Below are 22421 nucleotides of genomic sequence, written 5' to 3'. Positions count from 1 at the left end.
CATCAGCAGGTTCGTCATTTAAAAAGCAAAGCAGCTGGACAGATTCTCTAGTTCTGAAGCTCTTCTGAATACGCTTGCTGTTAAGACTTCTGGGCCACCTTCCATCACTGCAACAATCTCTGTCCTCCTGTCCATACCCCAGCTGGAACTGGGGCCAGTAACACAGACACTTTTGGGAAATCTCAGTTGCAGATAAATGGGTGTGGATTGCCCACCCACCAGTGTATATGCAATGGGTGGGTGGGTTAGGGGAGGCTTTCAGGCTGGCATTTTTAGGAGATGCGTATGTAACTATGTACTCTTGTCTGAGGAAAATTATGCTAATGACCTGCTTCAAATCTTACAAGGATGCCAACGTTCATGAAAATGTTTACTTTTGTAAAGTGGTAACTATTGCACATGTCCAAATCATGGCTCCGTTGTCTTAGGTAATAAATAAGCACAGATGTGTATATACATATAACAATCTAAGCAGGGGTGGGGTGGGGAGGGAAGAGCGATTAAAACCATTTGTAAAAAATTCCATTTTATAGGGGAGGACCTGTGAAATCTATTGTAGGAGTTTGTGTACGTCAACACTTAAGACTCTTGACCCCTCCAAGCTGGACTAAGACAAGACTGTTCCTGCGGTACCATGCGGTGTGCCAGGGTCTCTTTTCCAGCTGTACCTGCAAGTCAACGGTTGCACAGGATGGAGAGTGAGGGCAAGGTCTAGCATGACACTGCCTCTAGAAAGAGGAATTCTGCCCTCTTCCCACTGAGGCCGTTTTTCTCTGTGCTGGCATATCCTGGTGGCCATTCATTGATCCACACTAAGGAGAACTTGTTTGGGCTACATGAAATGTGTTAGTTTTTTACCAGTTCAACTGTATTTTTAAAAACTTTAATCATGTAAACAAACTAGTGTTTATTTTTCTTTAAGCAGAGCCAAGTGAAGAAAGCCAAGAGGCTTAAGCTCTTGCTCCTATCCCTGTGTTCTGTATTATATCGGCTGATGAGCAGGGCCCAGGCTCTGCATTGCTTCCAGGCTACTCCTGTGCCAGCCACCTACTGCCTGCGTCCAGGTGTTCCTTCACACACACAGACACACTCCCCCATGCACCCCTGGCAACTGGTCAAACTGGAGCCAAAGCCTTAGGGCTGGCACTCCATCAACTCGCCCACACCCATGAGGCAGCAGGCACCACAGAGCTCAGCAGTAGCAGAAGGGACCAGTCCTCACTGCCACAGTCAGTAGCATCACATCGGGCAGCCTTTACTGGCAGGCTCGGGCACGGAGCGCACCGGCACCAACAGCGTGGAGGTACATTTCGTGCCCAATCGGCCCCTGGTACGGATGGAATTCAGAGTGTCTCTGTAGTTAACATCAGTACGGTCTTAAAGCTTGTAACACTGGACAGCACCTTGTAGGTTTTTTTTCCTCATCCTTGACTTTACCTCCCTCCCCTGTATGCCATTAAGCTGGGCACTGTTTTTTAAATAGGTGTCAGTGATGAGTGTGATAACTAAAGCACGTATCCCACAGATATCATCTCACTTGTTTGCCCCTGTTTCCTTTCCCCACTATTATAGCTTCTCTGGAACAGAAACCTCTCCTCCTCTCCCTCCCCACCCCAAGAGAGAATCTGCCACTTCCAAAATAAGGAGTCCCTTCCAACCTACATAGAGATGAAGCTAACAGCTGCTGGTTTAGGTTCTCTTCCTCCCTGTTCAGCACAGATGCCAGCTCTCTACCAAATTTACAAGAGTAGCATGTGCTCATCTTGATGTTCCTGCAGCTGTCAGTGATTTAGGTGATCAGGGATTTCTGCACACAAAAGCAGGAAAATCACTAGTATGCCTCCTACATTACAGGGTGACTGTATGTCAGAGGAACCAAAGTGTTGATACAGAAATTGCAGGCTTCACACAGGGCTAAACCACATCAACTAAAGGTTCTAAAATGTAAAGTAAACTTTATTATCCTTGAACCACAAAATAGATTTCTTTGGTTGTACAAATTTCACTAGTTACAGTCTTGATGCGCTAATTTTCCCTCAGAGTCTCTCAGAAGAGAATGGGAGAGAACCCAGAGCCTGGCACCAGGTACCGCAAAGGGAAAGAAAAAAAGAATCACAAGTTAGTCACCAAAACCAATCCAGGATTGTTTCCAAAATTGCTGTTGTTAAAAAGCAAATGCTAAAATCAGATTTAAAAAGGAAAAGCTCAAATTGCTGATGATGGAAGCAGCCTTAGCTGCAGTTTGAGATTATCAGAGTTCCCCCTTCAAAGCTCTGTAAAATTAAAACATATGAAGTCAGTTAAAATGATCCACTGGATTTTGGCATGAAGGGAGATTCTCAACTAAAAGAAACTGCATCCAGTTCTTTCATTCAGCAAATATACAAGCAGAAGTGCCTGTCACTCCCAAGCCACTTTGAGTCACTGAAAGGCTTAAGGTCCAACTCTGGTCTTACTGCTGGAGGGGTTCAGCAGAGAGCACCAATGTTATCAGGGTAGACAGATCAGATTACTGCCAAGCTCAGATGCCTTTCTCCTTACTAGAGGCATTAAAAAAAAAAAAAAAAAGAAAGAAAGAAAAGAAAGAACAGAAAAAAAAGAAGAAAAGGGATGTTTTACTTCAGTAGTGGGCAGCAGAGACTGATTTCAGAGCGATAAGCAGCATCTGTCTCCTCCACATCTGCAGAGCTCACTTGATACAGAATCTGTTCACAGCCCTTGTTCCACTCATGGACACCAGGAATCACACCCCTGCTCCTTTTTCATTTTCTTTTTCTCCTCTTGCATGGGCAAGCATGTATCTTCCCTGTTCTACATGGAAAGGGGTCTGAAGCCAACAAGTTGGCAAAGAGTAGAATTGCGTAGTTATTGCAAGGTATAGGCCAGACCCACCCTACTTCATTGTGCTCCCTGCCTGGCCGGCGCTCCTTGAAAGCCCCACACTGCGCACCCCCCGTAACGTCACATTTCATTTCACAGCTAGCGGGCAACACAGTGGACTCACCCGCTAGTATCCTCCTACCTGTAAGACCCCATGACTCCTAACCTGACCCCAGCATCGCCACTTCCTACCCTTGCCCATTTCCTGAATCCTAACCCCCTATCTTATCTGCTGTTTACACCTCCTATCTCTGCCACCATATCCTAATCCCCAACTATTCTGCTCTCTACTGCTGTCACACATGCACACTGCTAGACTCTTGCTACAGCTGTTCGGCTCCTTTCTTGTTTCTGCCCTGGTTCACCAATTCAGCCGTGGTGCTGACAGAAGACAGATACCTGGCCTCCTCTGACACTCCGTGCAGTGTGCTTGCAGAGTGGGTCACACCGCGTGCGAGGGATCCACGCAGTTACGTGTAAATCCGGGTAGGTACCTGTCCCCCAGAACAGCACTAAATACTGGCAGGAGCAGTTTGCTACGTGGGATAGATTGCTGCGCTCACAGAGGCAAGTGGCACAGAGCTGGCACAGGCTCCTGCTTATCCAGTCGTCTTTGCTTGAGCACACAGGTGTCAGTGTCAGAGGGAGGCACTTCGCTGAAATTTTTTTTTGTTTTGTTTTGTTTTGCTTTGTTTTGCCTCCAAGCTACCCATTTCCACATACTCCCAAAAGAAAGTGAGGTGACATGGTGTGGGAGGTGGAAGGAGATGCTTTTTGGCAAAAGAATGGAAATTAAATAGGAGCAAAGGCAGGCTGGACCTTCCTTCTAATTCATACCAGAGTAGAAGCTCCCACATTAACCACTAAAAAATCCAAGTTGAGGAAATAACAGCTGGAGCCCAACACACTCTCACACTCATATGTTCTCCCTGTCCTACCCTTCCCCCACACACAATATTTACAGGCTAACAAGCTGCAGCTGCCCACTGTCCTACCCACACCTCCTCTCAATTTGCCATCAGTAAGTCTAGTATTGTCCCATCTTGTTTAGGACATGCCCCAGTGCATTATTGGGTGAGAAAAGAGGGCGGTTCACAGCCTTGAAGGAAGTTAGTTGACCACAATGCTCCCCGGGGTGCTCAGTTCCCATCCAGAGTCCAGGAGGCAGCAGTGTGGGCAGTCCAGTGCTATCCCCGGAGCACAGGAAGCTCAAAAAGCCTGTGCTGGGCTATTCCATCGCCCAGGTGCATCAGATCTTCTACGTAGGGACAGCAGCCTCCAAACTGCGCCGGCTGTGTCGGAGTTTGCGTTTGCTGCTGTACAGGGCCATTTCTTCAAGTGCTGATGAAGTCGGTGTTGATGAATCACGCGTTACTAACATGTCCTCTTCCTCTGGCTGCCCGTCCTGCTCCTGGGGAACTGTGTAGACAAGAGAAGTTAAGTTTTTAAGAGCCAGTGTTAAGTATATAGCTGATCCAGTTAATGCTGACGTAAGGGTGCCGAATTTGAGACACCGCTGAAGTCTTGGTGATTTACAGTAATCCCACGGCCAGGACTTTTAGGTGATCTGTAGCTCAGGTAGCGACTACTGTGGCTTCTGGGAAGGAAGTCACATACGTGGGAAGATACTTGTCCCTAATACCCACGATTCACTGAAAATTATTGAAAGTGCCAAGCCTTAGGAAAAAAATCAAGTATACTGAAAGGACCCAGGTGTCAGCCAGTGCTCCAAACCATTTCACTGGTTTCAGTAGAGCAGCATGCACTGAAGAGCAGTGTGACCACCAGTATGGTAATGCCACAGCCAATGAGAGACGTGAGCATTCTGGCCTTGCTTAATGCTGAAGTCACACGACAAAGTCCTTTCTGTAAATTTAAGACTGTGACTTGGGCTCCTTGCTGAAAGAACTTTCCAGGAAAGATCCTCTGGCAGGGCAGACTCTCAGTTAACTTGGTCTTTTAGGATGTGTTCTGTACCTAAAGCACACTGCTGTTACGGTGGCTCCCCACTCTCCTGAAAGGAGCTGGTAGAGCTTATCTGACGTGCTCTGACATACGCCTGGAACATCTGCCCTTTGCCATAATTTGGCTGGAGCAACTGCTGTGAGATACTTGTGTAAGAAGTTCCACAAAACCACAGATTTTTCCCTTCGAGTGCAAACTGCCTCCTGGGAAGCCTCTCTAAAATCTCTGAACATAGCACAGGACCTCAAATACAGAAATCTATGAAGATACATCAGATCAAAGGTGCAAAGTCTGCTGAGCTGTACCCAGTGGCCCACCCTCTGCTCTAGAGCCAGACTCCAAGATGCAACGTCCCCCTCGTCACAGTACCCAAGTGCGAGTAGTCGTTACGGTTCAGAATGTTTCCTGAACTATTAACCCCAGCATTAACCCGCGGTTTGAAAAGGTCTTAGAAACAAATAAATGTGTGTGACTGATCTCACACCTTGAAAGGGTAGTGGGATTGGTAAACAGATGACTGACTTCCAAACAAGGCAAACGGGTACAAAAGAAAAGCATGGGCACATGCAGATCAAAATCCAGACTGGGGGGCTGGGGGACGAAATATGGCTTAGAGGGAAGTCATTCCTTTTAGACCCTCTTAGACTAGAATTTACCAAAGGAGCAAGCAAACATGCAAGTCAAGTGATCTCAACACACCACACAACTTTTAAAAATGTTTTGATTGTTCCTCAGCCAAAGCTCTTACTGAAAACAAGCTGTCAAGGGATAAGGCAGCATGTCCTTCAGTGGGTAAGTAGTTTAAACACAGGAAAAGCATAGGAAGATATGACCTGCTATCACATCATAGAGCGGCTGTCTGTATTAGGGTCAGTATTTGGTAGCTAACAAGAAAGAGTAGAAGTGATGAACACTGTATTGAGAAAACCTGCTGACGATACCAAGCTGTATATCAGGGCAGTCAAATGAAACTCAACTACAAAAAAAGGGTACTAGGATTTTACAGAGTTAACCGGGCAGTGGTGTGGAAGGTGAAATTTACTGCAAATGTGAACAGATTCAAGAAAGAAAGAAACAATTCCAAAATTGAAGACTTCTGGCTTAGAAAGCACCAAACCGCAGATTGTTGCAGCCTGTAGTATTCTGGGAGGAATCACTTTATGCTTTTCTTCTTGTATGTTTTTTTCTTGGCATTCCCAGTGGCTCACATCAGACACAATATCAGACTAGCCAGAACCTCGTGCTGACCTAGCAAGTTTATTTGTACGCTACTGGATGATACTTAAGATCAGTAAAAGTAATATAATCCCAATTGCATATAAAATGCAGCATCCTTAAAATAAGATTATGGTTCTGCAGTCATTAGGGGGAGCTTTCTGAAAACACCGGCACACTTCTCAACAATACCATTTCACTTTGGAGGATTAGATATCGGAAAAGATGGGAGAAGGTACACAGCACCTTCTGCCACTGCATAAACTCATCATATACCTGCACCTGCAATACTGCATGCAGCCCCGTTCTACTTCTCTACTTAAAAATGGCAAGGATGAAATAAAAAGGGTCCAGAGTGGGTAGCAGAATGATTCTCACAAAGAAGAACTAGGATTCTTCAGCCTGGAAGAAAGATAACCAGTATGATATGGTACTGGCCTACATAAATGGTACAGAAAGAATCAGTAAGACACAGATACTCACTGCATCCCAGAAAACCCAAGGAAATTATCATGAAACAGAATTACAGTAATTGTGGAACCCAATGCCACAAAGCATCAAGAAAGATTAAAAAAAGAATTAGGATAGTGTTACAGAGGATCATTCCACTGATGATCTAGATACAATACCTGGCTCAAGACACCCCTACTTAATAGGTGATTACAGAAAATTGAGAATATGCGTCTCTGCAAGCTCATTTTCTTTATTTCTTATAGTCTTTCCCAAAGAACTCACTTCCCGCCAGACAGGATACTGGTGTATTCTGAGCCAGTACAGGCCTCCTGTCCCATGAGAGAAATCAGAAAACACTGGAAGAGAGCACAGGCATTGCAACTAGTATAAATCTAGAGATTCTAATTTTGTGGAATTTCGGCATTTTGGTGGGAAAGAATCTCTAAAATGGAAGTCTGGAGAACAAAAGGGTGGACGCAAGTCTTTGGAGAGGTGACTAAAAAGGCTGGATGGGGATAAATCAACGGTATGAGAAGGTGGAGAGATAATCTTTCATTCCTACGTGTACATGAGCTGCTGAGCTGAGTCCTAGACTCAGTAATTATACAGTACTAATTAGTCCAGTGTAGGACTAAAAGATACTTCTCCTGTATGAATTGCTGTAGATATTAGACATCCCAAGTGGACAAAGACTGTGAGGACAGAAGTAGTTTCTTACATACCATAAGCAGGTACCCAGTAGTAAGTGCAATACAAAATTATCAAGTGTGTATTTCTGCAACCTGATGGCTACAAGATAGGAAAGACTCTAAATCAAAGTGAACTGAAAAAGTTATGTCATAAAGCAAACACATCCCATGGTGCCGCCCTAAAAATGTTATTATGAAGTTCAATAAATTCATGGCCTCTTGCAAACCTTGGAATAAATGTTTTTAAACACATTTAAAAGATGATGACCATGAAGTCATTGAGTCTTTAAACTAAAAGACGGTAGATTTAGATTAGATATTACAAAGAAATTCTTTACTGTGAGGGTGGCGAGGCACTGCCACAGGCTGCCCAGAGCCACTGTGGGTGCCCCATCCCTGGGAGCTCAAGGCCAGGCTGGACGGGGCTGGGAGCAGCCTGGTCTGCTGGGAGGTGTCCCTGCCCGTGGCAGGGGGGTTGGAACTGGATGGTCTTTAAGGTCCCTTCCAGCCCAAACCATTCTGTGATTCTGTAAGTCAGACCTGAGAATGCAAAGATTCTTAGAGCTCATCTGCAACGGACAAAAGAAAATGGTGTGCTTTGACAAGATGTTCAGAAGAGAGAGTTGCTAATGCTTTCCAGCAGTCAGCAGTAAGATAACCTTGGAGTTTCTGTTATAATGCTCTTCTAGCATAAAATTTAGGAATTGCTTATGAGTTTACCCTATGATCAAAAAAAGCCATAAATCCATGACCAAGGATAATTCTGATTAAAATCCCAGTGTGTGTAGAGGTGTACAGAGAAAAGGTGTCACTAATCATAGCAATCAGATCTCTTTAAAGCTGTATTAAATACACACAGCAGTGAAAGGCCTGATAGGATACGTCAAAGTGGTGCCTGAAATGCTGGGAGTTGCAAATGAAGCTGTCGGAGTGGGAGGGGAATGCACACACGGTGCTGTTTTGAACGAGTTCAGCATATACTCCTTTGATCTTTGGTAAATGGTTTCCTTTCCTCTTCCTTCTACACTGAAGAAAAATGAGAGTAAAAAGCACTCTAATAGTCAAGTATTTTCCCAGGTATTTTATTCCAACTATTTTCTCCACATATTCGGAGAAGGGTATCTGAAAAGAGACAAAACCAAGCCTAGCAGGAAGCTGGAACCGATGCAAGAAAAGGATCTTTTAAATTCCTCATACAGATTTTCTAACTTGCCAGAATCTATGTAAAAAATAAAAGCCTGTATGTTGGCTGGAATGCTACACTGCCTGGAAGAATGAGGCTGGGCAGAGGGGGTGGGGAATCTAAAAAAAACACTTGAGAGCTTTGTCCCATACCCAAAGAGCTTAGTTGCATCCTCAGCTGCTATCCTTCCAAACCGATTTTGGAAAGCCTGCAGTTTTTTGGTGCCTCACACACATCACAGCCTCATGCAGTGGTGGATTAAGGATTAAGGACTGGGTTAAGAAACTCTTGATAGAGCATCACACTCTTGATATGGCTTTTATTCTGTTTGAGGGCAACAAAGAGCAATGCCAGGCAACTGTGAGGTCTGAAGCCCCTAAGCAATTTCTGATTATTTCCCAACCCTTCAGTGCCCTCCTAGTTATGTACGCTGACTGAAGGGACCGCCTCAAGAAAATATCCCAGGGCTGAGAGGTTTACTCCAAGCGATGAGGAACAGCTGTTGTTCTCTGCAAGGAAGTTTTTCTTGAGTATCTGTGTAGCAGAACCTCCTTCTAGAAATGGCCCCCACATGGATCAGCTGTCTGGAGTGCAGCCTTTCTCAGAGAGATTTACCAAGGTAAGAGATAAATTTTCCTTGCGTAAAATTAAAGCGGGGAAAAAATAGCTGCAAACAGGTAGAAGAAAACCAGCATCAACTGCTGAAGGCAAGAGAAGTACTACGAAGGCGCAGGCCGGCCCTGCTCCACACTACTACTACAGCCACCTAGAATGAAGTGAGAGAGAGTCTGAGCCTGTCTATTATAGCTGGGGACAGAAACACATCCCGTAGTTAGGACAGCCTGAAGAGCCACAGCAGTCACAGCTTTAACGACTTTTTATTTAGGTAACCACGTACGCAGATCCACGAGCACAGACTTGGAGAGTCGCGTGGGTACTCTCAAGCACCCAAATGCTCTCGAGTCTTAAAACAGGATGAATTTATTTGCAGGTGCCTGCTGCACGCAGCGAGGTTCTTTGCTCTAGCCAAGGGGGCACAAGGCAGACCCTCAGCAATGGATGTTACCCACTTAAAGCAGGGGACAGAGGCCAAAAATTCCCATCCACATTCTACCAGCACTCTTTATTCCAGAACACAAAACCAGAAGAAAACGAGGCATGCTTGTTACACACCATTCTCAGCAAATTAGCGATCGCTAAAGCACAATGCAAATATCCTACCCAAAACTGAATGTGGCAAGTTTGGAGGTTTCATTCTAGAATGGACAAAATAGGACATTCATTCAAGAAGCAAGAAGTTCAAGTCCTCAGGGTTGATTCCACAAGCAGACAAAGGGGAACCCTCTAGAACTGTGGCAGGAAGCAAGTAGTACCAAGATAACCATGAGCTTACCTGAGTTATTTCTGTCATCTATGTGTCTGAGATCATCAGCTGCATCAGGTGACTGCAAAAGAACAGAAGACATGAGCATCCACCTCTGTAACACTAGTGCCAGGTAATTCCACACCTCCAGCCTTCCAAAACACTTCAGAGAACCTTTCGCCCCAAAGGCACTGGTGATACAGCAGCCAGGGCATGACCCTCAGTAAATGCACACGATTACAACATTAATCCTCTGCGCTGAAGCCAAGCAGCCCACCGCCTGAACTGCAGGATGAGGTGTGTGGCTGCCCATCACAGCTCTCCTCCTTTTCCTTGTGTATGGCTAGGGAGGAGAGGGTAGGAAGCGACACGAAAGGCAGCAAGCGTAAAGACTATAGAAAATGAGTAGAAACATGGGCGGAGAGCAAAGACATGAGCTACATTTCCTTGAGAGTCCTGGATCCTAATTCTCCATCTGCACAGTTTGCAGGCCTAGCTTCTTAGGCAAAATCAACATTCTTCTTTATATTCAGGTGTGGAGAGAGAACTGAAGTGGGACAGGAAGCAGTTACATTCCAATGGATGGCAGAGACAGCTTTGGAGAAACGGCTAAGTGAAACCATGAAACTCCACCAGCTCCTGCAAATTTTAAAGCCTTCGCAAAATGAAGGCCACTCCAACAGCCAGAGCTGTCTGCAGCTCATCAGACCAGAGTGGCAACACCATGAGAAAACGACTTTGCTCATGGTCACAAACTTGAGGTGGCTTGAACACCAGCACTACTCTGGGGACAGGCGTAAATGTGCCAAGCTGCACATGTTTTGCCGACATAAGAGAATTTCATCTAGCTGTATACAGTGCTTCAAGGACAGAAAGATCAAACTATTCTGTTGGGGTATTCTGTTTGCTTCGAAAGCGGCTCCATTTGTTACCTGCACTATTCTTTCTCGGTTTGCACACAATACTTACGCTGAGCCGAACATTTCTCCGAGCTACACAAACGCAAGGATAGGGTTTCAGAAGAGCTCAGTATTCAGCAAGTTTAACGCTGCCAAACTCATCTGAAAGTTCTGGCCACTAATGATCAAAATCTGTCTTTTAGGGGTCGTCTTGCTCAGCTCAAGAGCACAAGTGAGGAGTAGCTTAATTTTTCTTTAGTTGTAGGATAAAGTGTGGCGGCTCTATACACTTAGACGGAAAGCATTAGGGAAGTTTCACGGCTGTGAGGGTGCAAGAAGCCCTCATTTCCATATAAACTTGCCTATTTTGTGCAAGCAGCAAAATTGGAGGAGGTGAGAAAGAGGGGGAGATTCTCAGCAAAATTAGTGCTTTAGAAATAAAGTAAACATATAGTAGAAGTCATGCTCTTCACAAACAGCAGACAGCAGAGCACAGGGGGCTGTGATGACTCCGGCACGCATCGCTGAGGAACACAGCTCAGCCAGACTAGCACTGCACCGATCCAAAGTGAGTGACGCAGTCGTGCAACTATGGCCAGGAAGAAATACAGTCTTTTAATTACTGCACTGCTGAGAGAGGTCCAGAGGAACTGCCAGATGATTTGGAGCTGTAGCCTCCTTTGGAGGCACCTTCTCAGCTGCGTGAAGACACAGTGCTGCACTGTGGCCTCAGTAGAGGCTTGGAGAAACTGAGCTAGTCCAGAGCTGCCACTGGGGTTTGAGTGGCCAGCCCTCCAGCTCCCTCGGTACAGAACATGGACAGGTGCACAGCCCAAAAGGGAAGGGATTCTTAGTGAAAATGATGACTACCAAGGGTTTAGCGATACCACCAGTGAAAGAAGAGGCAACCAAGAATACGCATCAAATAATGTACAACTGCCTGAGAATCCTCAAACTGCAGCTCTGCTAAAGTCTGCCTGGCTTTGGGGATGACACCTTGGACCTGGGATCTTTGTGTCACGACACCAAGTTAAAGCTCAACACATCAGTACTTGCTAGCTCTCCACACACAACACAAACCTAACTGCAGGTATCTGCTTAATTGTCTATACAAAACAAAAAACAAAGCCCAAAGAACTAAAAAAATAAAAATGTAAAAAAATAAAAGTTACAGACATACAGTATCTGCTCAAAATCACGTGTCACAAACGCAATCAGTTCATGACTAACCCAGACAATACAAGAAAGGCAGTTCATAGTCCTGGACAACTGATGCTAGGTGGCCACGCTTGAGCAGTGCGGCTGGACAAGATGACCTCCAGAGGTCTCTTCCTACCTCAACTGTGATTCTATGACAAAACAGGGTAAATAAAAGGAGGTTCTTTTAGGAAGGAAAACCACCTCACCATGGTGCTCACCCTTGGAACTCGGGGTCCTCTTACCACGTGATTACTTCACAGTTCCTCTACAGCAGAGTTACAACATACGAGAATTGTCACCACAGCTGCTTCTCGGACAGGATGCTGGATACATTCCAGTTTGAAGTTAACATTTGCTCCACTTTGCAATCTGTTGGCAATCATTTTCTATAGTTTTTTCCTCCCTTTTAGTTCCCATCTTTCACTTAAAAATGTTTCAGGATCAATTAAAGTGAAGATGTAGCTGCTTTACATTTGCAAAGCTTTTGTCATTAATTTTAAAACCATCTGGACCAACTTTTTTACAATTTCTCTTGACTGAAGTCCCCAGTAAACCCTCAGTTATACAGCATGGCCGGTCATTGCCCCCCAGACAGCCAGGGCCTTTGAGAGATGACTTCCTCAAATCATTCAACCTCTGCTCTGAAGGTCATCATTCATGTGCAGGCACTTCCACCAAACCAAGCCCTAACCAATCTAACGAGGTGGTGCAGCATGCAGTTTATACCTGGATTTCATAAACAGGTTTGGAGGAAGGAATAGCAGCAAATTCCCGGTAGTCAAACTTCTTTTCAGATATGGACTAGAAGGGACAGCAAAAGAGAAGAAACAGAGAAGAGAGAGTAAGGGGAGAGAAATGGATGGAAAACCAGTAGCAAGCTGAGCAATCTATGCAGAGATAAAAGTAGAAGCAAAGCATCATTCTCAGTGCCAAGAGTGGCTGGATACAGCCTCTGAAAATGGGGCGTCTCTGCCAAAATGGCTTTTTAGCTGTTCTGGTGCCAGGACAGGGGTTCCAGGTTACAGAGAAAACATTATGTGCTCTGGTGAAATGCATATGCACACCAAGTTAGGTAGGAAACCTTTTTCCATGGGAAAATTTGTGACAAGATTCCTGATGGCTGTAGCACAGTCAGGATTTCAATCTAGCGCTGGCTGTATTGTGTGACCTTGGGCAAAACCAGGTCCCCTCTCTGTGTAGCCGCCTCCACTCTTCTGTTTGTCTGTCTTACCAATTTTGACAGTTCCCTGCAAAATGTCCTGTTGCATTTATACAGTGCTTAGAAAAAGGAAAATGCTGATTTCAGCTTCACTTGTCAGATTCACGATGTTGAGGAAACAAGGGGCCAAAGTTGCTGAAGTCAAAAGCTTTCTGAATAGGGAGATGAAGAACTAAGAAAAGGATGAAATAATAAAACAGGGAAACAGAAAACAGATGTCACATCGTAGTTGCAAAAAAGGGGGGGGCGCCTCCATCAATGCGTATGCCATAGTTCCATCCACTGTGGCCCCTTCACAGTCCCATCTGTCAGACAGCCAGACCTGGCTTAAGTCCAGGATCCCACAGCCCAGATGCACAGTCCACACCCAAGCCGAGTAACTGAGAAATCCCAGGATTATAGGCAAGATAACAAAAGCAAGCAGAATTATGTCATACCAGCCTTCCCGGTGAAGTGACGTTTCTGGGACTGCAATCTGCAAAAGAGGACAGAACAGCAGTATTTAGTGACTAGCTGTGTTATATGCAACACTTCCCTGAATCTGTCCCTCCCATTTAGCAGCATTTAAATGTGTGTCCCAAGTGTCCTGGTTTCAGTGGTTAAACCATGACAGTGTGATAAAAGAGTATGCTCAGGAAAGAAAGGGCTTTCTCAGAACAAATGCCTCTTTCCTCTTTTTTTTTTTTTTTTAAAAAAAAAAAAAAGTCACGACGCTGGTTTTATTTCTGCCCTGGTTCCCTGGAACCATACGGCAGATGTGAGGTATGGTTCATACCATATCCTATGCTGAGAGATGTCATATGCCCCAAAGGACCTTCCAGTCTAGGCTGAAGAAGGAAATTGCTTTCAACAGGTCTGCTTTCAAGCAAGTTAAGCTAGGGAAGCACTAACTTTTTTCCTCGGAGACAGAGGCAGCTATACAGTACCTTCCAGTGGTGTTGGTGATGGGGTAGGAACAGGTGAAGGTGACTCTGCCAGCTGCTCCAGTGTGCTGCGTTTTTTCCCCTCCTTGGACTTGGCAATAACCATTTGGGCTTTAAGAGCATCCTGTTCAAGTGATTTCATCCTGCCTCAGAAACGAGGGAGGGAGAAGAAGACATCAGACTTTGCCTTCTTGATAAGAGATCATGCCGCCTTCTGTGCCCAGCAGCCAGATTACAGTCAATGGGCTGAGTGCAGAAAGGCAAAAATAAGCACCCTCGGTTCCCTGAGGCAGACAGACTTTCAAAGCAGGAGAGGAGAACCGCTTGGCTTGCTGTCGTCCTGAAACACACATGCCATCACGTGTGTTGAACAGACAGAGCCTAGAGCTAAGCATCAACGCACTGAGAAGCTGCAGGCCTTTCCAGAGGTGCCATATACGATGGGAGAGCAACCCAAGCCGGGAAAAGAACCGCAGGGGCTCAAATGAGTAGGATCAGTTCTCAGAGCTTTGTTCTCCTCTGTGCTTTCAGTGTGTTGCCTCTTAACCCTCTTCAGCCATCAGGAGACTGTGCAATAGCTCAGAGAAAGCCGGCTCAGCCCTCAGAAATGTCCGCTCCCTTCTCCCAAACAGACCCAACATCCCCCCTTGTTCTCATTGAGACAACTGCCAGTAGTCTGTGGGACCTCAGGGAAATGAACACCAGCAACCACTAACATCTCCTCCCTACCCCTAGCAGGGCACAGCTGGGAGCACTGCGTTAGGATGCAGGGATACAGACAGGACTGTTAAGCATGCAGCTGGCAGGGAGGGGGCTGTGCACACCTGGATTGGCCTCCTGACCCAGGGATTCTTGAGGCGTGACTCTGCATTGGACTAGACATCTGAGCTGGCCTGGCCCCGGGAGCAGGTGCCCGTTGTCGGGACTGGTACAGCTTCCTGGCCAGATCCTGCTCGTACTGTTTAATACTGTCTTCAAGAGCTGAGGATCTGAGGAGGAGGAGGAGGAGGAGGAGGAGGAGGAGGAGGAAGAAGAGGAGGAAGAGGAGATGATGGTGATGAACATCGCAGCAGACAAGCACAGGGAAAGAAAGAAACAGATACAGGAACATACCCTGGCAAGGAGAAATACGGGTCTGATATAGGGGTCGCCTTGATTAAAACAGGCTCCTATATCTGATCCTGTCCAACACCAACTGCTGCTGAAGCAGGAACCTCCAGAGGGCAATCTGGGATGATGTGCCCAAAGCACAGGCTGTCAGAGCCTCAGCATCTAGAGACTGCCCTCCTCGCAGGCTAGGAGGAGAGGACTAGAAACACCCAGCAGACCAATGGAAAAGGCCCAGGAGGTAGTTACAAAGAAGTGTGTATGTGTGTACGTGTGAAACAAACTGAGGGAGTACAGGGTATGAGTGTGCGTGCACACGTTTGAGAGTCTCTTAGTGTACATTTGCATACATACATCTGACCACCTGTTAGCATGCGCCTTGTTTGACCACCAGAAAAGGGGAAGCAAAACGGACAAGCACATTACAAAAGGTCTATTTGCCACAGGCCCTGGAACACATGCAGTTGAAGAGGTGAGGGCATCTGTAAAATAGCATGTTCATGGTAGAGAACTGCCAAGATGCCTATAGCCCTTGCTGGATACCTGCCCCCCTCGGTATATGCCTGTACCTTCTTAACCACACTCCTCCTATGGCACGAATGCCAGCGGTTGTGTGTGCCCAGAACACTTATGTAGCATGGGTCCCAGTGTGTTTATTTCAACAGAGCACAGGGGTGTGTGCTGGGGGGGTGGGGGTGGGAAGGGGGGGGCGCATCACATGTCCTGGCAGAGCACTGATGACACAGGGAGAAAAAGGAAAGCCCAAGAAGGTGCAAAACTGATGGGGTCACGAGTGACAGCACACAGATCAGAGAACTGGAAAGAAGCAGAAGATAGAAGATTAGAAAGAAAGTAATAAAATCAGTGGCATGCATTTAAAGAAAATACAGGTTAGTGAGGCTGCAGCGCCATGTGCAGGGCCATCCAGTCCTCTCTCCCACACAGCACACACAGTGCTGCCTGGGGGGCCTCTGGAAATAAGATCTGAGCCCTGGCTGCCATCATGTCACTGTGCCTGGTCTAGCAGTTACAGAAGAGGGATCCTGAGAAGACCAGATCATCCTGAGAGATCTGTGGTAGGAGGGAACAGTCCGTCCTTGTCTTACAAAAGGAACATATCATGGTGACTGACTGATCCCTGCCAATGCAAAAATAAGCAAGGCCTTAACCCTACCCGAGGATCAGCCAAGCACTTCTTTAAGAACTGAATAAAAAGCTACACCTTGGTATCAGAAGCGAAGCGGAGGCGAGGACCTGGTCTGCAGAACTTAAAACCAGTCACATGTATCTGCTAACTGAAAAGCAAGACAGGTGCAAGTAGCTTCTCCTTCTCATATATTCTTACCTCTAAAAGGCTCTCCCTTCACTAGTTAATTTTCCATGAAGAAAACATGCTTAGAAGAGATGAGACTGAAGGTTTGGAACGCAGAGATCTCTTTCCTGCCCATAGTGGACAAAACCACCATCCTCAACACTCATTAACTCCTCTACAGTGTAATGTAGAACTTTTACTGTGCCCTAAGCAATTTCAGCAAAATCCTAGCTAACCCAAAACCAGTAATGTTAAAGGAGCAAATCGTGCGATCATCTGAAAGAATCCTGGCCCCTTCCCCCAGCATTTTTCAGGATTTCTTTACCTGCTGGCAACAGTAACAAGTTCACGGAAGAACACAATGTCCTGAGGCAAGTGGTGTACATTCTGCGACAAGAGCAATGTCCTTGCAATGAATGGCTTTGCTTTCAAAGGTTTGTGCAGACAACATCATAGTTCTCCTTCCTACACTCATCTCTAATAAAGCTCCTATTCCTTGGATACATTAATGCTTAGGAGGAATCAGAGCTGACATTACCTCATAAAGCCTGCCCCATCGTATGAGGAAATATGCATGGGAAGTGGAGGCACGTGGGAGAGAAAATCCTGCGTATTTAATGGGGAAGGGATGACAGATCAGTCCGTACTGCCTCTCCAAGCACAGCGATGCTGGCTTTCAGGAGGAGAAGCCTGACAGACAACTTCTGTTTTCTTGGATCAAATACAACAGTGGAACTTCTATAGGTGCAAAGACTGTGCAGCAACTCTGTGCAAGGTGTCTACCCCTGATGACACTGTGGTGCTTAAGCAGCACCATACTGACAGTCAGTTTTTTATTTAGTCAACGCTCGTTGCTTTACTGTGAGACAGAGGAGTGCTATTACAGCCCTCTCTCCACGCATTTGCAGCACAGAGGGCCTTGGTCATCTGTCCAACGTCGTAAGAAAGAATATGCCAGAGCAAGAATTTGGATCTCATCATCTCAATCCCAGACAGCCTCTTCTGCGTGATCGTTTGTAAGCACACACTTGGCTCCGCAACACCTACGCAGCTTCTAGCCCTGTAACACAAGGGCAATGCGTCTGTTTTGGCAGGCATTGTTTACAAATTCTCTTCCACTTCTATTTTTTTAAAAGGGTTGCTCCTGGCTTAACATAAAGACACAGAACTTCCATTTGCAAATGATGCCACTTAAGAAGTTGTGACAGAAACCATGGAAACAGCATCCACTAGAACAGGCGTCGGATGCCAAATACAGTGGAACACTGAGTGAATCAGAGCAGGGGACAGAATCCCACAGTCTTTGAAGCATGTAGTACAGAGTACTACAATAGTACAGGGTGGAAACAATCCTGCCAGAGCACACACTGTTGCCACCCTGACTCACCACTCTGCCTGTATGCAGACAGCCCCGTTAGCAGGGAGCTGGGGAAGGAGAGATTACTAAGTATAGACTCACAGACTAATTCAGGTTGGAAGGGACCTCTGGAGGTCATCTGATCCAAAAACTGTTTAAAGCAGGGCCAGCTTCAAAGGTCTAACAAACGTGCTACAAGATGACAGAAATCAATCTTTTCCAAATCAGGGTTCCATGTAACAAACAGGCTTTCCGGTGACCTGTTCAGCTTTCTGACATTACAGGGCTGTGCAGTGAAACGGAGGCAGCATGTCAGAAGAAAATTTCCAGCTGAGACAGACCAGGCAAAGGATTCATCCAAGGCAAAGAGCTGGAGCATATCAAGAAAGTTTTTTTTGAAGGGCAAAAGCCCTGGTACTAGGAACATTAGTCCAGCTCTAAATAAACCCTAAGGAGGTCTGATACATTATCAAGTAACAATGAGTCTTTGTATCTCAAAGCCCTGGATATAATTAGTCAGCTCTCACTGAGGATTCCACTGTGTATTTCTTCATCCTCAGAGCCTCCCCAGAAGACAACAGCACCATTATCATCCACGTCTAAGCACAAACACTGGAATTGCCAAGCGATATCACAACTCACGGTAATCCCTCCAGCGTCATATCTAGGAGGCTGGCATGGATGAGTCACTAGCAGCCCTGTTCCTCTAAAAGCTCTCATTCAAACCCCAAAAGAGACTGTTTCAGATTGTCCTTTGAATGCCTCCTACAGAAACATTATGGGAAGAAAACTATAATTAGTTATAGAAGCAGCTCGACTAATTTTTGGAAGGAATTATATGACATAGTAAATGCCTGGACTAGCTTCAGGTCTTAAGTTCTGAGATAGAAAGTTCTCTATCTTTCAAAACAACTTTTAATCACTCTTAATAGCTGACGAAACAGCTTGTGTGGATAAGAATGCCCTCGTTTTGCTAATTTCTTGGCCTTGGCAAGTTTCCCAGTACGTGAAATACTCTTTCCATTTTTCATTTTTAGTAAGTCACCTTGCAGCTTCAATAAATACCATCTTTTTCACGTGGTACAAAGGAGGTGGGAAGCTGTGTGCTGAGAGGGAAGGAATACATTCACTGTCACATGAAGGTGTTTAAGTTAGGTTTTTTAATAAAACTCCACTGTCTTCATGATTGTGCAAGAGCTGTTGAAAGACAAGAGACACCTCACCCATGTAGCTGTCAGAAGCAGATGAGCTCAGCCAAGCGGCAGATGCTTTGCACTGTTTGAACAGAACTATATAACCTCCCCTAAACACCTGACTCGGGAAGGCTTATTTGTTCCCTGTTTTAATACCACTTAATCCAAAAGACATGCAGCAGGTCCCCTTTTCCTGAACTAGCCTAGTGAACAGCGAAGGTTCTTCTGCCTCACCGTGCTGCCCTCCACATCGCTCGTTTCTCTGCCTCCAAAGCACGACGTTCTGCTGGAGAAAGCTCCTTCTCTTGACCGCTCAGCAGCTCGGGACTCTGCATTCGCAATCGCTCCTGGTGCCGCCGTTCAGCTTTGGCTGTCCGCACAGGTGCCACTGGATCCCCTGCTCCAAGATATAATGGACTCAACCTGGGCAGAGAGAGAAACAGTGAAAGGTACGCTGGTCTGGTCCACCACAACTCTTTTATCTGCCTGTCTTCAACATCAAAAGGCAAGGACCGACACCCTCAGTCAACTGTTAAGTATCAAATCCAAGGACATCACTGGGGGAAATTGGAAGGACACATAAAACAGGTCAGTTTCTCCTAAGAAGTTGGTTCCTATCACAGTTTCCCCTTCTCCACAAAAAACTTCCTCTTACACCCTATGTCTGCTAAAAAGGAGAAGCCGTCTGCTCCATCACCTGTCAGCTCCTAGGCAAAGAACATGCCTGATCCACTTACCCAGACATGGAGTTGGTTCTCTGTTCAGGCTTGATTCCCTCTTCCAGTGAATTCCTCTGTGAACTGTTGTTCTCATTGACCTCAAAGGGCCTAGAGCAAAACAAGCACGTCAGCTAACAGCACAGGGTGGCAGACGCAAGAAAGGTTTGGAACAGATCCAAGCCCCAGAAAGCAACAACTAGTTCAGTTTGAAGACACAACCCTTAATGATTTTGCTCAACAGCTGCTTCTCCATCACTGCAAGCATTTCCTTGTTGATTTCATAAATGTTCACGCTAACATCAGAACTCATGTTCTACATTTTGGAGGTTAACCATCCCCTAACACACGCACACATGCTTCAAATGTGTTTGCTGCCAAGTTCTTGCAGTTCTAGCCTGGCTCTTTCCAGCTGCCATTACCTGATGGGCAACCTGGCTGTTTCCAGCTTTTCCCTTTGCTGATGTCTGATATGCATGAATGTTAACAAAGGAAGACCCTCCTGGGTGGGAAGTGAATGCACATCTGGGATAGGGACAAATCCTGAGTGACCTCAGGACAGTGATTCTCATTGCAGCCTCTCTATGCGCAACTGCTCGACACACTGAGGCTTTGTGCTCATAACCGAACTGCTGCAAACTTTAGGTCATCTGAGCTGTAGTTACCATCCCCACTCAAGTTGTGCACATGCAGACACTGCTCGGTTTGATATGTAATGAAAGGAGGACTCACAAGCCTGTTTTCCATGGGTTAAGAACACACACAGTTACTGTGGCTCAGTCAGCAGTGAGAAAGTTTATCACGGCTCCAAGTCCTTATTTTTACTGCTCTAGTTGATTCTGATTAAATTTCAGTTTCTGTTCTAGCATGACAAAAAAATATTTCAAGAAACGCAAATTCAGTCAACTCCACTGCACCCCCTTTATTCAAGCATAAATAATAAGCAACTGGAAGTTAGCTGATGGATCCAGCCTTACTGTTCTCTAACTTCACTTCAATATGAAAACAGCAGGGACGAGTAGCCCCTCACATCAACCCAAGCAGCTGGTTTGTGTTTGGCTGCTGTCCTTCCTTAGGGCTGCCCTGTCAGCACAGGAGGTGGAAAGTCTCAATGCACTCATTATGTGAGAAGTTCCTCAGCAGAGACTGGACAGAAACAATGGAGAGAAATGAGATTCAAAATGACAGGGTAAGTGTTTTCAGCTACTGTAAGACTAACAGTAAAAGTGTTTGTAAAGAGAAGAAGTCTGTACCAAAGACTCAGAAGAGAGAGTCAGATAAGGACAGCTTCAGCTTTATTCTCCTGCAACCTATGCCTCAGAATTAGAAAAAGAACATCAAGGCAACCTGGAGGACAAGTCCAGGAGAACCCGGGAAACAAAAGCCTAAAAAAACCCAGATGTAGGTTCAGCATCAGGGCTTATCCTGAATCAGCTGTCTCTGAAAATCAACATCCCTACATACCCAAGTGCACAGCTGAAGGAGATGTTCTTCTGAAAGAGCGAGCTGGAAAAGCCTGCCCATTTCTATGCCAAAGAAGAAATACTGCCAAGCTGTCCTGCCTGAAAATTATTGATACCGGGACACCTCTGACATGTGGGTGGTACCGAGCTACAAATCTTGTCTTACCGAGTTGCTGGAGCCTGGACACTCCTTCCGTTTAGTCTCTCGATCTTGTACTCAACTCCTTCAATGATGACACTGGACTGCATGCTCATCTCAGGCACCTGTTTTACCATCTCATCCTCTTCTGCCTCTTCCTCCAATAGAAGGGTACGTTTCTGTTGCAGTTTTCGAGCTGCCAAAACAAGGCAAGACTCATACCACAAAAGCACTCGCGAAACACCCACAAAGCTGCAACCTCGGGCAGGTCCTTACGCTTGTTGTCCCTGCAAGTTTGTGGTGGTTTAACTCCATACCCTCTCCACGGGTGCCTTTGTTTCTCCTCCACTCCACTAACGGTTCAGATGCAACAAACTCTACACCCGTCCCTCAGTCCCTCCTTCCTAATTCACTGAATGCTCTTCCTGGATGCTCTACGGAACAGATTTCCGACAGTTCATCATGCTGAACGTCCTCATCCTCAAAGTATAAATTGTGTGTACTCTTTTACCCCATTCCCAAGAGTGGGCAGCCCTAGAAATCTGCATACATGTGTTGAGTCTGATCTTCCTGCGCGCTTCTGGGAGGGACCGAAGCCTGGAATGGTGGTGATGGGTCTCCACCCTTGGAAGCAGAGCGGGGGAACCCTCAGGCAGGCAGACATAGCTCACAAGAGAATCGGGGACAAAAGGGACCAGGCTGCTCTCTGCAAGGCAAGAGAACACTTTGCAGGCAACCAGTGTTCTTCAGGGCTCAATTCTAGGGCCAGCTCTGTTGAATATTTTTCTCAACCATCTGGATGCAGGAGTTGAATGCCCCATGAGCAAGTCTGCTGATGATACTAAACCGGGAGGTGCTGCTGACTTTCTCAAGGGACATGAGGCCTTGCAGAGGGACTGGGCAATCATGAATAGCATAAAATCTAACAAGCACAAACGGTGGATTCCACATATGGGACAAAGTAATGCCAGGCACAAGTATAAATGGCGAGAGGAACGTCTGGGGAGCAGCCCTGCAGAACGGGATCCGGGGGTGCCGGCTGGCAGCAGGAGCCAGCAGCGTGCGCTGGCAGCAAGAGGGCAACCTGCATGCCGGGGGGCATCAAACACAGCAGAACCAGCCGGTCAAAACAGGGGATTATCCTG

At 46.1% G+C, this 22421-nt stretch overlaps 1 protein-coding gene across 23 annotated transcripts in view; it reads right to left on the bottom strand.

Annotated features, from left to right (window-relative positions):
- Positions 1-1915: 1915 nt before the first annotated feature.
- Positions 1916-22421, bottom strand: part of SCRIB (scribble planar cell polarity protein) — a 116208-nt gene continuing 95702 nt past the window's right edge. For 15 of the 23 annotated variants that reach the window (XM_055799323.1, XM_055799299.1, XM_055799306.1 and 12 more), the window contains 9 exons: positions 21304-21472; positions 19696-19785; positions 19193-19381; positions 14814-14978; positions 13993-14132; positions 13504-13541; positions 12574-12648; positions 9779-9830; positions 1916-4299 (listed from right to left, as the gene is read on the bottom strand). In XM_055799323.1, coding sequence (XP_055655298.1) covers positions 4139-4299; positions 9779-9830; positions 12574-12648; positions 13504-13541; positions 13993-14132; positions 14814-14978; positions 19193-19381; positions 19696-19785; positions 21304-21472 — 1079 coding nt within the window. In that variant the 3' untranslated portion in view covers positions 1916-4138. The remainder of the gene's footprint in view (positions 4300-9778; positions 9831-12573; positions 12649-13503; positions 13542-13992; positions 14133-14813; positions 14979-19192; positions 19382-19695; positions 19786-21303; positions 21473-22421) is intronic. The other 8 variants (XM_055799308.1, XM_055799315.1, XM_055799314.1 and 5 more) reach the window with 2 other exon arrangements.

The sequence above is a fragment of the Falco peregrinus genome, chromosome 3 (assembly GCF_023634155.1).
Source record: "Falco peregrinus isolate bFalPer1 chromosome 3, bFalPer1.pri, whole genome shotgun sequence".
Lineage (NCBI taxonomy): Eukaryota > Metazoa > Chordata > Aves > Falconiformes > Falconidae > Falco > Falco peregrinus.
Note: the sequence above shows the minus strand (reverse complement) of the source record. Positions and strands in the feature narration are given on the sequence as shown.